This window comes from Euprymna scolopes, chromosome 21 (assembly GCF_053919585.1).
Source record: "Euprymna scolopes isolate OS-2025 chromosome 21, ASM5391958v1, whole genome shotgun sequence".
Classification (NCBI taxonomy): Eukaryota; Metazoa; Mollusca; class Cephalopoda; order Sepiida; family Sepiolidae; genus Euprymna; species Euprymna scolopes.
This window is the reverse complement of record NC_136502.1, coordinates 29441564-29455295: the sequence shown is the minus strand read 5'-3', so window position 1 is coordinate 29455295 and position 13732 is coordinate 29441564. Positions and strand designations below refer to the sequence as shown.

Here is a 13732-nt window from a genome sequence, read left to right as displayed (position 1 = left end):
ATCTGTCTGTCTGTGTGTGTCTGTGTGTGTGTGTGTACATTTCCTTACAAAACTACTCTGTCAATTTTCAGTCTACAAAGTCGAGATTTGACATTAGGGGTATTGACATTCGGGAAAATCTTTTGGTCTAAAAATTTGAAATTTTACATAAAGCATATTCAGACATAGGGCAAGCTTTTTGATCGATTTTTGATCGAAAATTTGGCTGCCAAGGGGTCAAAGAACAAAAGATTTTACCTTTGCGGTATCCAGCAAACTATTCAGCCAATTTTGAATCTAAACATTAAAAATTTTTACATGAAGGGTATTCAGACATGCAGCAAGCTTTCTGGTCAGTTTTTGGGCGAAAATTTGGCTGCCAAGAAGTCAAAATTGAAAGAGTTGATTTTTGCAGACTCTACCAAACTCCTCCGCTAATTTGGAGTCTAAACACTTGAAATTTTAGATGTAGGTTACCTGGACATGAGTCAATATTTTTAATATATATATATATATATATATATATATATATATATATATATATATATATATATATATATATATATATATATATATATATATATATATATGCACATAAAGTTATGGACAGTACATAGGGCCCGAGCAAAGCCGGGCTGAACTGCTAGTAGCTAATAATTTTAATATTTTTTAAACTAATACCTAATAATTTTAATATTTTTTAAACTAATACCTAATAATTTTAATATTTTTTTTAGCTAATAACTAATAATTTCAATATTTTTTAACGAATAAGTAATATTTTTTGTAACTAGTAAACATATCCACTAATATTTAGCAAACACAGAAATATATTTAAAAAAATTTTATTGGCAAGACATATATGAAACATCAATCAATTTTATGGTTTTTATTGTTACCAGCATCGCCGTTCATTGGAGAGGACGCTTACTTAAACATCAACCTTTGTTATAAAAAGGTAATAGAAAAAATCGGGTCAAAATGCGTCTATCTTCTTCATTCCAACTATCGACGTTTTATCAGGTACGTACTTTACTACTTCCTCCTTTTCTATGTGTGTGTATCGTCATTGACGAAACTCTAACGACTATTCATTCCTTTTTCTTCACTTTTTTATTTTATTTATTTATTTATTTATTTTTTACAAAGGAATCACCGTTTATCAAAGCCTTGAAGTCACTCGAGGATAAGAGTTAATTAGTGTACAGTGATCAAAGGGAACATGTCGTAGTCATCGTCAGTAGTAAAAATTTGGTAAATTGGATTACTTAAGGGGATGGCTCATCAAGAATTTGTTCACGTTGGACTTGAAGACAACCAAATTGTAATTAGCTGGAAAGTAGGAAAATGGAACAGAGTTCCACAGGTGTGCAGTTCTAAGAAAGAAGATTTGTTCATGGAATCTATGTTTAAGATTAAGCACAGATAAGGAGTTTTATGTGCGCTTTCTTTTATGACTAACTAGCAGGGAGACCTGACGTTTGTATGACAATCAACGAATGTTCCAAACTTCCAATACTTTTATTGTCATTCAAATCGGTAAAATTGCCTATTTTTCAATCAAATCGATTGATTGCCTGCTCTAGTCAGGAACTCACCACAGTGTACTGGAGAAAGCTTCACATGCTTCCTCACAGTAACTTAGTCCACAATTCGTTGAAGTTTACATTGCACTGTAGAGAACTTACTGTTGATTTTATTAAGTTATTTTAAACAATGTATTAAAATTTAAAATGCAAAAGCCAAGGACAGTTGTGCCTTAGACAGAAATATTCATTTTGAAAACGCCTCTGTCTTATCACAGAACCTATTGTTGGTTTTATATGTTGGGCCCTTCTCAAATGCACTTTGTAATATGATGCTGTATAGAAGTGTTAATTTTGGTCAAAATTGGACTGTTCCTTCTTCAGTGGGATTTCTTTGATTATCGATTTTCGATACTTAAAGGAGGTATTCTGAGATAAAACCTATCTAAGAACGCTTCCAGGCACATAAAGTACATGCGTGTGAAATTAAAAAAAAAAAAAATCAGCCCAGCTATTTTGGAGTTCAGAGGGAACGCACATACAAAGTGCCTTTTATATATAAATAAAGATGAGGAAAATTAAAAACTGTTTAAGAGCAAACGGGCACCTATTTCTATGCATTGTAATCTGTACGATTAGTTAATTTGTTAATCGTTAATTAATATTGTTCGGCTATTAAAATTCTTTCTTTTTTTTTTTCGTTAATTCTTAATTAACATAGTTTTGTTTTTAAATTTCTCAGTTTTATCAGGTATTAAAAAAAACGCTATTGCATTATCGTCTTCATATTTGTAAAATCAACTTATGTATCGCTGTGTTTCTCACAGAAGGTACTTTCTTCCAAATGAAAATCGTGAGCTTTTCTTTTCTATTCCTTCCGGATAAAAATTCAAATCTGCAACTGCTTTAGCAACGTCACCGTCTTTTTCTTTTCTTTTCTTTTTTTTTTTTTTTAAATTTATTTCTTTATTTACCCCACTCTGGATCTGACTATATTAATTTTGCAGGTGATTTTTAGCAGGAAACACATTAAAAAGTAATATCATTTATTGACATTCAACAACAACATATCAATTCGATCGAGATAGTATTAAAAGAATTAGTTTGATAAACGTGCACGTTAACAATAACAAAGTTGGAATTCAACATTTCTATGTTGTTTAAAATATTTTTTTAAGTCATTAAGCGCGTGGCTCTCTGACGTAATACACAAACCGCAACAGACGAATGAAAATAGAAGCGTTGCCTTAAAATATTCAGGAATTTTCTCGCTTGAACCATATCAAAGTTGTCGCCCCTGAATTATACTGAACAACGATAGAATGCACTCGTCTGCGTCTGGCAATCAACAAATATATCTAAATTACACCCATACACGAATTTAGAAACTAATCATCTTTTCTGTTCTAGCTTGATTTCAATTGTCATTCAAATCATACCAAAAGCTAAAGAATTGATATACTCTAGCTAAACACTCAGGTAAGGATCAAGGGTAAGTGGAGAAATCCAGGAAAAGGGCAGTGCGGTCTCCTACATCTTGATGTAGCAGCCAATGAAATATATTTTGTGTATGTGCGTGTGGGTGAGTGCGTGTGTAATATACAGTCTATGTGGAAAGATGATAGATAGCCACTTGCTATTATTCGTTTATCAGAGGCTTAGATATGCGGCATGGGTAGAAGTTGAAAAAATATGGATAATGGCAAACTTTAAAAAAAAAAGATTAAAAGAAGAAATGGATCGCACAACAGTTTGCGTTCATCAGTGAGGAAACTTGGCCGATGTTTCCATTAAGGTATGTGGGTATTTGCTTTTGTTTTCACAAAAGGTCGGATATTAAACAAGGTTAGTGATATAAAGTGCGAGTGTGTTAATGTCCCATTACAATTGTATTCTTTCTCATTGCAGACAATTACGAGTTTAATATTCTACAAATGTCTCATCACAAATGGTAAGTCATTATCATTAACGATATTCTTATGAACAGCAATGTGAGTATTGCATATTGGTGTCTTGATTGGCTGTATATATATATATATATATATATATATATATATATATATATATATATATATATATATATATATATATGTGTGTGTGTGTGTGTGTGTGTGTGTGTGTGTGTTTTATTTTTTATTACCGTATCTTTCTGTTAAGTTACATTATTACATTTTAAGTATATATGTGTGTTGTATGTGCGCATGTGCGACCGCTAGCTGACCCTCTCCAAACAATTAACAACAAAATGAAAACTGAAAATAAATAAACCGAATCATAGCTCCCCCCCGCCTCCAAACATAAACGAACACCCAACAGCTCAAGACATACTTACCAAGAAATCACCTCACCAACGAGACGCTAAAAACTTTAACACTAAGACTCGAATTTTAAATTAAATTGTAGCAATACCTAGGTGTTTATGTAAAAAAATAACTAAAAAGTATATATATATATATATATATATATATATATATATATATATATATATATATATATATATATATATATATATATATTATATATATGACTACTTCATTAAATCACATAAATTAATATACGAAAGTATAATTTTATGCATAAACTAAGTATTCACTTCAACAGTGCTCAATGCATAGGTAGTAAGTTAGAAAAATATATATGGCAATTAAGCTACACAGAATATTCCACGTTTCATTCACACTAGGATTCGTCAGGCTTATAAGAGTTCTTGTAGTCTCGCGTTTTTATTCACGCATATTCTATTGGATTTTTAGTTAGCCAATCAGCTTCCTAGTTTCCACCGCACCCTTCCTAATCAGCCAATGGGCAGGCACTTACAGAACAAAGGCCTAGTTGACTTTATGTTGAACCCTTCCTTTGTGTGTGCCGTTTTAGCAGGGAGTGTTTTATTTTATCAACAATTTGAAGTTATGGTTGCCGTTGTATGGAGTGTGTTCTTTGTGTTAGTTTTATTTTTGTTATGATGTCCACTTTTTTGTTGTTGTTTTCATTGCTTTTATTTAATATTTTGTTATTATGCACTTTAATTATCATCTCTAAATTTTCGCAGCAGCTGTATGATAACTTTAGGTTATTTTTATTGAAAGTTTTGTGTAAAGGATTGGTTACAGGTCAATCAATATCTACGAAACAGCCCTAAAATATAGTGGATACAAAAATATTGATATCAAATATAATCCAAAATACCAAATAATAAAACAAAATACCAATAAAAATAAAATTAAAAATAGAAGATAAAGAAATATAATCTGGCATACGGCGCCGTACAATCAAATGTTAAAAACAACACTTGGCAAGAAATTTCTAGATCTCATCGAAAAACACTTCCCTGTAACCAATCCCTTACACAAAATTTTCAATAAAAATAACCTAAAGTTATCAGATAGCTGCTGCGAAAATATAGAGATGATAATTAAATCACATAGCAACAAAATATTAAATAAAAGCAATGAAAACAACAACAAAATAAATAATAAAAAAGTGAACATCATGATAAAAATAAAAATAACACAAATAATATACATGTAACTAGTAGAAACAATAATAATAATAATAATAATAATAATAATAATAATAATAATAATAATAATAATAATAATAATAATAATAATAATAATAAAAAATTATAAACCAACTCCGGACAACGACAACCATAGTAGAAATAAAAATAAATATACTAATAATGAACAAGATAAATGCATCTGTAGATCAGGTGCACTTTGATCACTTCAAAATAAATGTCTAACGAAAAGCATAGTTTACCAAGCCACAATATTTGCGAAAGAAAACCCAAATAACAAAAAATATTACGTAGGTATGACGTCCTTAGATTTCAAAAGCCGATATTATGACCACAAAAGTATGTTAAAAAAAAAAAAAAACACTGAATGAAAACAACACTAGCAAACAAATACTGGGAACTCAAAGAAAGCGGACGTTCCCTAGTAGTCGAGTGGAAAATAGTAAGACAAGTGAACTGGGTTTATATGATAGTGCCTAATATGTGTAACATGTGTATATGTATATGTATATATATATATATATATATATATATATATATATATATATGTGTGTGTGTGTGAGCGTGTGGGTGTCTTTTTTTTTTAAATTTTCTTTCTTTGAAGATTGTAATGCTGGGTATGGGGCAGCCAAACCAGCTGCCAACATTGCCCTGCTTTTTATTGAAACCAACCGAGAGCTCTTTTTTTTTGTATCCTCGTTTCGTTGTTCCCTTAAGTGCAATTTTCTGGATTTCTTTTGCACTTGGTTCACCAGGAATATTAGTAAGGTAGGACTTCAGGTTCTTCTTCATAAGCCCTGTGGCACCTATGTGTATACATATGCATATATATATATATATATATATATATATATATATATATATATATATATATATATATATATGGATGTGTGTATAATCCAGATTAAGTATTTATTCTCAGGATAAAAATCAAGTGAATTCCAACTGGGTTTATATAATAGTGCCTAATAGTAAATAAAGCTATTTATATAAATATCGTTATTCATACAGACATGTAAAAACTTCACTACACTGGCATGGCAATGCTTTGATCTGTAATGTTTAATAACTAAGATTTCCTCAAGTGAAAAGTCTATCATTTCTTTATTATGTTCATATTGAAAAAACAATTTTTCAAGATGAGCAGACTTTTACATCAAATCATATATATATATATATATATATATATATATATATATATATATATATATATATATATATATATATATATATATATATATATATATATATATATTTACTTTTGAAATCACGACTATATATTGGGTACAATATAATAAATGACTGTATAATAATAATTATGAAATCTGCATAAGTTATAACATCATACTTAAGTGTATTTTATGACCGGGCAATGCTGGACCCCCTGCTAGTAAATGATAAATCTGATTTTGCTACTACTCTTAACAAGATGTGTGTGTGTGTGTGTGTGTGTGTGTGTGTGTGTGTGTGTGTGCGCGCTATTTTTAAAAGAACTTTTTCGTCTTATTTAAAATTAAGATAAGGTAGAATATGGAGGCCCCTTGGGGATAAGGCTTAATAAATGTAAGATGATTGTGTAGTAATTGTTAATGGTGTCTATTGCATAGAATTTGATTATTTAAGAGGACGGTTCAACAAGAACTTGTTTACATTAGACTAGCGGGAGGCGTGGGGCGACTTTGCCCAGGCGTAAAATACGCTTAAATATATTTTAATTTGTCCAGATTTTGTATATATTATTATAGAGTCGTGATTTCAAAAGTAAGAAAAAGAGTTTTTGGGTGCCATCAGTTAAAATCAAAACCAAAACTGTAACATTCAAAGTTGGTGACGTTACCATTATGTTGAATAATTAACACTGATAAAAGTTAATTAGCTATTATCAATCTATCTGCCTATCTACCTATTTATCTATCTATCCAATGATATTCTTAAAATAGTTTACATTAGGAGTTAGTTATTGTTTATAGAATAAAGTGTAGCAATGGGTTTAGCTAAGGATGTTTACATAAATTAGCTAGGTTAAATATAAACAAAATAACCTTGAGCAGGCGTGCGTAACTCACAACTCGGTTCAAATATCCCGGACGAGACCCATTTATTATACACGCGATAAGGGGGGGGGGAGTTAAATATAAAAGCAAAGGGATGTAAAAAAGGAATTTACGAAAAACAAATATTTATCGCACATTTGATAAGGGTAAAAAGGGAAGGAGACACGAGGATTGAACACAACAGAATGCGAGAAAGAATGAACATGAACACCAGTGATAACATTTCAAAGTTAAATTTTATTACAAAAAAATAAACTACGGTGGGGTAGGGGGGATTAAATCAAATAGAGGAAACAAATTACAAGGAGGCGGAAGGGGTATCTTAATCTACTATCTGAAAATGCCGTCTCTTTGTTAGTCCATAATTCGAAAACATATTTGTAAAGTCCGCCGTTTATCACTGCTGACATCACCTCCTTTCGCTGTTGGTGTGGGTTTCTTTTTTTCGACGTTGTTTGTTAGGATGGAGTTTTCCCCGGCATTACCTCCTCCGACAGTCAAGTCGTTTCTTTTCTTCTTTTGTTGTCGGGATGGGAATTTTTCCAACCCGTCCAGCGCGGCGGCTCGGCGGAGTGTGTCCAAAAATATCTCTTTTCCCTCTCTCCCTCTCTCTTCTCAGTACTTTTCTTATCCTTCTCTTCCTTTCTTTGTTCGCTTAGTAACTAAACAGGGGTCAGAAAACATGTCGCTGGCCGGGTTACCTGTCAACTCGCTCTCATCTGCTGAACGTTTTTCTCACCTCTCTCTTTCTCTTATACTCTCTCTCGCTTTCTTCCATGTTCATTTTGTCTCGGTGACAATTAAAAAAACAAAAAAAAAAAAAAAAAAAAAAAAAAAAACGATACATTTTTCGTCAGCCTAAAACTAAATTTTGAAATTTTCATAAAACACATAATCTAATTTAAGGATTATGTCACAATTGTTTTTATAAAAATATAATGAAAGTTAATTATCATTTGTAAATTGTTTTTGTAAAAGAAAAATAAATAGTTAATTATATTTCTCATATAGTACCAATTGTGTCGTGCGTCGTTTTTTGTGTCCGCCTTAAATGTCTACATTAATAAATGAAGCAGACCTGGAGAGGAAGATTCCAACCATGTCGAAATCCTCAAGGAACAAGACGTCATTCTGAGAGAAGAATGAGCCAGCTATATTCAACATCTCAGGTATGCTTTTCTCTTCATCTGACAACAGACGTCTAATCAACAGATCTTCCTACGTGGACCGTTTCCAAGACATTTAGTGTCACATGTGGGTCGGTCACATGCCAATGACTGGCCCATAGGTGTACATTAACAAATAAAATTGATTTTCCGGGTTTGTATTTCTGTACACATAGATTCGAAAAAGTTGTCAAAAAACGAATATATAACAAATAAATGTTATCAAAAGCAAGATAAGTTACTTTTCTACCAAACTGGATATATTTTTCGTGTTTTTATTCAACGTAACATGTTTATTCAGCTCGAAAAACATACAGTGTTTACCGATGTATTGGAAAATTCAAGATGGCGTCTGATTCTCTCTTTAACACGGTAAGTTTGGGAAAAGGTGTTATAAATAAAAACCCAGATAAAATACTGTTAAAAACTCGCTCAATATATGTTACCGTGATATAGGTTGACATATATTCGGCGGGTTTTTAATAGTATTTTGTATAGTTCTTTTTATTTATAACACCTTTTCCCAAACTTACCGTGCTAAAGAGAGAATCAGACGCCATCTTGAATTTTCCAATACATCGGTAAACACTGTATGTTTTTCGAGCTGAATAAATATGTTACATTGAATAAAAACACGAAAAATATATATCCAGTTTGGTAGAAAAGTAACTTATCTTGCCTTTGATAACATTTATTTGTTATATATTTGTTTTTTGACAACTTTTTCGAATCTATGTGTACAGTAATACAAACCTGATTTTCCTCTCTTTCAGCTGGCATTACGTATGTTCCTGTGAAAGACAAATACGTCCCCCCAAACCTCTTTGTTAACATAACCAACTTTGAATCCTGCTTAGCAAAAACTGCCTTCCCGGATCTTGTAGTCTGCTACCTGATGTTTAGTCCTTCCCAGCAGAATTGCAGTTTCTTTGTGGCACCATTCTGTAGCGATTTAATCATGAAAACTTTGTTGCAAGACAGTGCAAAGGATGATACCACCCTCTACATGAGAGTCACATCCACAGGTAAGCAATAATCTATTGAAATCTAATTTAAATTTAAATGCAATTGTTTTCTTTGCTCATCCGAAGTATATTAACATAAAAAAAAGAAAATGTTTCATCCAATACCCATAAGCGCAGGTGAAACGTGAACAAATTCTGCAGAATCTTTCACATTTTTTTTCTAATGGCTGGAAATACTTGATGCTTCACCAAGGCTATTTTTTTTATTGTGACTCCATCACTAGATAGGTTGCCTACCACGGTTTAAGAGAGGCCCATCTACCCTTGAAAGAAGGATAGACCATGCCCGTTTCCCAACCTGGTATTTTTACCTTACTTAACGTGAAAACTTGAAAAAAATGACATATATTTCCAAATTTTTTTAGATGAGGATAACAGTCCTAAAACTACTGTTCTCATCTTGAGTGTTATTTTCAAAAAGACCCGTGATGTAGTGAATAAAGTACTTGGTAAAATTCAGTTGTAAGTTACACTCTTCTGAAGGTTAAAGGCTTAATCCTCAGTGCGGGCGACACTCAAAATACAATTATGAATTACTTAAGGCTACTGCTATTTGGTCATGGCTGATGGAATGAGAGTATGCTAACCCCGGTTTACCTAAATATGGAACAGATGCCACTAAACATGAAACGAAATACGAAACCATACGAAAATAATTTATTTCAAAAAATTATTTTAGTTTTAACACTTCATGAAAAAAAAAAAATTTCATTTCTATAAAATGTTTTTTTTTTGTTTTAACACTTGTATTATCATGAAAAAAAAAATAATGAGAATTTTTTATTTACATTTCTATATATTTATGTCTTTCACAAGTTTTATTACAAAATTTTGTCATAAGTAATGCGTGAAAGTTTTTTTTTATTAACACTTTTTGTGTTATCACAATAAAAAAAACTTATCTTAAACATTTGTATAAAAAAGTTTCTTAAAAATGAATAAATGGAATGAAAGTTTAAATTACTTTTTTTAAAATAAAATAAAATATGTCCATATGAATATACTTTAAATATTAAAAATATATTTATAAAAATGTAAAAAAAATAAAAGTTTATTATTATTTTTATTATTATTGCTTCATGATAAAACAGGTGGTTTCGTATTTCATTTCATACTTACCGATTTCAGTTTCATATTTAGGCAAACCAAGTCCACTTCCGGCGTCTTAACTTTGTGTATTGCATTTTTAGACTTAACATTTGCTTTTTTTTTTTTTTTTTTTTTTAAATATCATTTCAGCAGGAAGTTCTGCATTTGACACGGCCAGGCAGTTTCATTCGGTCACGTCAACGACAATCAGCAACTTCCTGTTCTCAACAATAGAGACGTTGTCATCAGATTTTACACCAACATTGGCAAGCAGCAATATAATACTAAGTTCTTCTCAGTCGCCTTTCACTCAAATACCTACGGAAAACATTGCGGAGTCGACCTTCCTCTCAGTTTCGAGTAGCATTTACCAAGAAATGTCTACGGCGCCAACGAAAATGGTTGATTCAACGCAACAACTTGTTGCCACAGAATCAACTTTTGACCTACCGGAAGTGACACAATTAAAACCATCTTCTATTTTAATGATGTCATCACATGAAATTATACCTACCACCGTTGTTTCTTCGTCCAATTTCCCAAACTCTCTCTACAATACAACTTTCGTGATAGATATAAGTGGAGAAGATACAACCGTATTAGAAGCTAATACCATAACAATGACGCCAGACGGTAACTTGTGTCAGTGTAAGTGTTTTGAAGTGCAACCGTTAACGGGTAAAGAGCTTGCCAGTCTACGAGATGAGCTGACCGTCAATAAAAGCACATTATCCCGGACTATTCGGTCTAAAACGAGCGCCACAGACAATCGTCCCTCGGCGACTGGAATTGGAATGGCTGGTGTTGTGATATTGGTTGCTTGTCTGGTTCTGCTGATAACATCCGATTTTCAGGTTTTGTGTCAACATGTGAATATTATGAAGGCAAACTTGATGTCACGTATCAAATGAGACAACTTCATATGTGTATGTGAATTTCCCGCATTAACGTAACTTTGATCATTACACGTTGAATTACTTTTTAATTTAGTATGTATGCAATACTTACGGCAATCTAACAATGCAGTAGCATAAAATAAAATACATATTCCTAGCGAAATATGGTGTTTATGTTGATTAGTAATCTTTTAAACCAACACATTTCAGGTGAAAACATTATTACATACTTACAGGTTATGTCAAAATCCAGTAGAAAAATAATTACAAATAAAAATAGAATTGATTGAATTATCGAATTTTATGCTATGTTTGAAGTTGTGCGACGAATTTAATATGATAAACAAGGGAGATAACCCTTGATTTAAATTGACTTAAACTAAGAGCCCGCCATTTTTAAACACAGTATGACAGAACGTAATTGTGGATGAATTTTTGTTAAAAATATAACTAGCACATCTTCTACTGGTTCGTTTTTTGTAATGTTTGGAATTTATACAAATTTTGACATGATTTGTATGAAATAATGCCTTCACTTGAAATGCGTTTGTTTAAAAGATCACCAATCTACACAAGCATCCGAAATATAATATATAAAATGTCAAAATACTAACAAAAACTAACTATGAAACCAAATCCACCACAATGCATTTCGGTTTCCACATAAGCGAATAAGTCATTTTAATCTTTTATTGATTGTTGTAAAAAAAAAAAATGAAGTATTTTGTGACCCCTTCAGAATTTGGATGGAATTTGGAAGTATTTAAACTGTTGAATAGGAAATTACTACTAAATCCTTATGTATTGCAATCAGGGTTGCGGAGTCGGAGTCGGAAGGAGTTGGAGGTTTTAGTTGGAGTCGGAGTCGGATTTCTAAAAGTACAAGGAGTTGGAGTTTTTTATCCGACTCCGACTCCTTAAGTCCAAGTTATTTTTTTACATGTTTTCCTGTTTGATTTTACCAGTTTTTTTAAAATTACATTTTCTAACCAAACAAGGCACATTGCCACTTTGATGTAGGGGGCTACTATCAGGAATCTAAGTTTCAGGGGTACTATGTAGGGAGTTTAGCAGCAAGATGTCTGTTTACGTTACACTTGAACTTCTGCATGTCAGTACAGTTGGGGAAGCAGGAACCCGGAAGAGAATTCCAAAGTCTAGCAGTTCTGGGGAAGAAGCTATTAGAGTAGAAGGCTTTCTTACATCTGGAGATCTCTACTGTGTAGGGGTGGGATTTTGCTGCTTTTCGGGTTTGTCTGGGGTATTTTCATCGAGGGGGTACAAGAGCTTGTAGTTCATCAGAGCATCCACCATTAAAATACTTGTAAAACAAGCAGAGCGATGCAACATTTCGTCGATGGGACAGGGACTGAAGCTTAGATAACAGTTCAGGATCTATCAGGTTGGCGACTCTCTTTTGAACACTGTCCAGGAGTGTGAGACTAGTAGCAGATGCACCAGCCGAAATGTGACAGCAGTACTCGATACATGGGCGAATGATGGCCTTATAGAGATACAGGATACTTTCAGGAGTAAGTAACTTTCTAGCAGCAGCCTTGGCAATGATCTCAATGTATTTATTCCAACTCATGTTCCCTGTGAACATTAAGCCGAGGAGTTTGAATGAAGTACTTTCAGGTAATGTATCTTTAGCCATAACTACTGGTGTTTGGTAAGATTTCATGTAATTATTAAAGGAAACGAGCTTTGTCTATGCAGCTTTGAACGTTATCATCCATTTCTGACCCCATTCCACTACAGACTAAAGGTCTTCCTCTAGGGTTTCTGCCATTGCTTTAGATATGTGCTCATTAATTTTCCCCACGTGCCTGCTATAGAGCGTGGTGTCATCGGCAAATATACCCATGTCAGAGACAATTTTATCAGGTAAGGATCGATCTGCATTTATATCATATTGTTTGGACGTACGCCCATCGAGGACAACCTGGATTCTTCTCTCATTTAAGAAGCATTTAATTATGTTAAGCATTCGTCCAGTAAAACCATAGCTTTTATTTTCATGAGAAGACCTTCATGCCATACCCTGTCAAAAGCCTTAGATATATATAGGGCTACTGCCCTGCCCTCCACTGCCTTATCCAGTGCTTGGTATATATGTTAAGAGATTACAGTTAGTATATCTGGACGGGCTTGCCTAAATCCATATTGATTGTCAAACAGAAGTTTAGCAGCTGTAAGGTGGTGGACTAGAGCTTGATTAATTAAAGACTCAAATATTTTGTCGAAAAGTGGGAGAAGGTTAATTGGGCAATAATTTTAATGGGTCAGTTCGTTCGCCAGAGATTTTGTAAACTGGTACCATAGAAGCGATACTCCAGCTGTCAGGAAAGCAAGATTTGTTAAGACATTTCTTAAAGAGTTTAGAGAGAACTGGAGCAACCTCAGCAGAGCATTTTTTAATAGCACAGCCAGGATGAGATCAGGTCCACATGCTTTTGAGGTGGCTAGGTTTTTTT

At 32.7% G+C, this 13732-nt stretch overlaps 1 protein-coding gene across 1 annotated transcript; it reads left to right on the top strand.

Moving 5' to 3' along the window:
- The first annotated feature begins 836 nt into the window (after positions 1-836).
- LOC145242758 (uncharacterized) lies at positions 837-12108 on the top strand. The gene is made up of 4 exons (XM_080105898.1): positions 837-1002; positions 3414-3456; positions 9019-9270; positions 10510-12108. Exons 1-4 carry the CDS (start codon positions 961-963, stop codon positions 11268-11270), a joined length of 1098 nt encoding a protein of 365 aa, XP_079962024.1. The 5' UTR covers positions 837-960; the 3' UTR covers positions 11271-12108.
- Positions 12109-13732: the final 1624 nt, after the last annotated feature.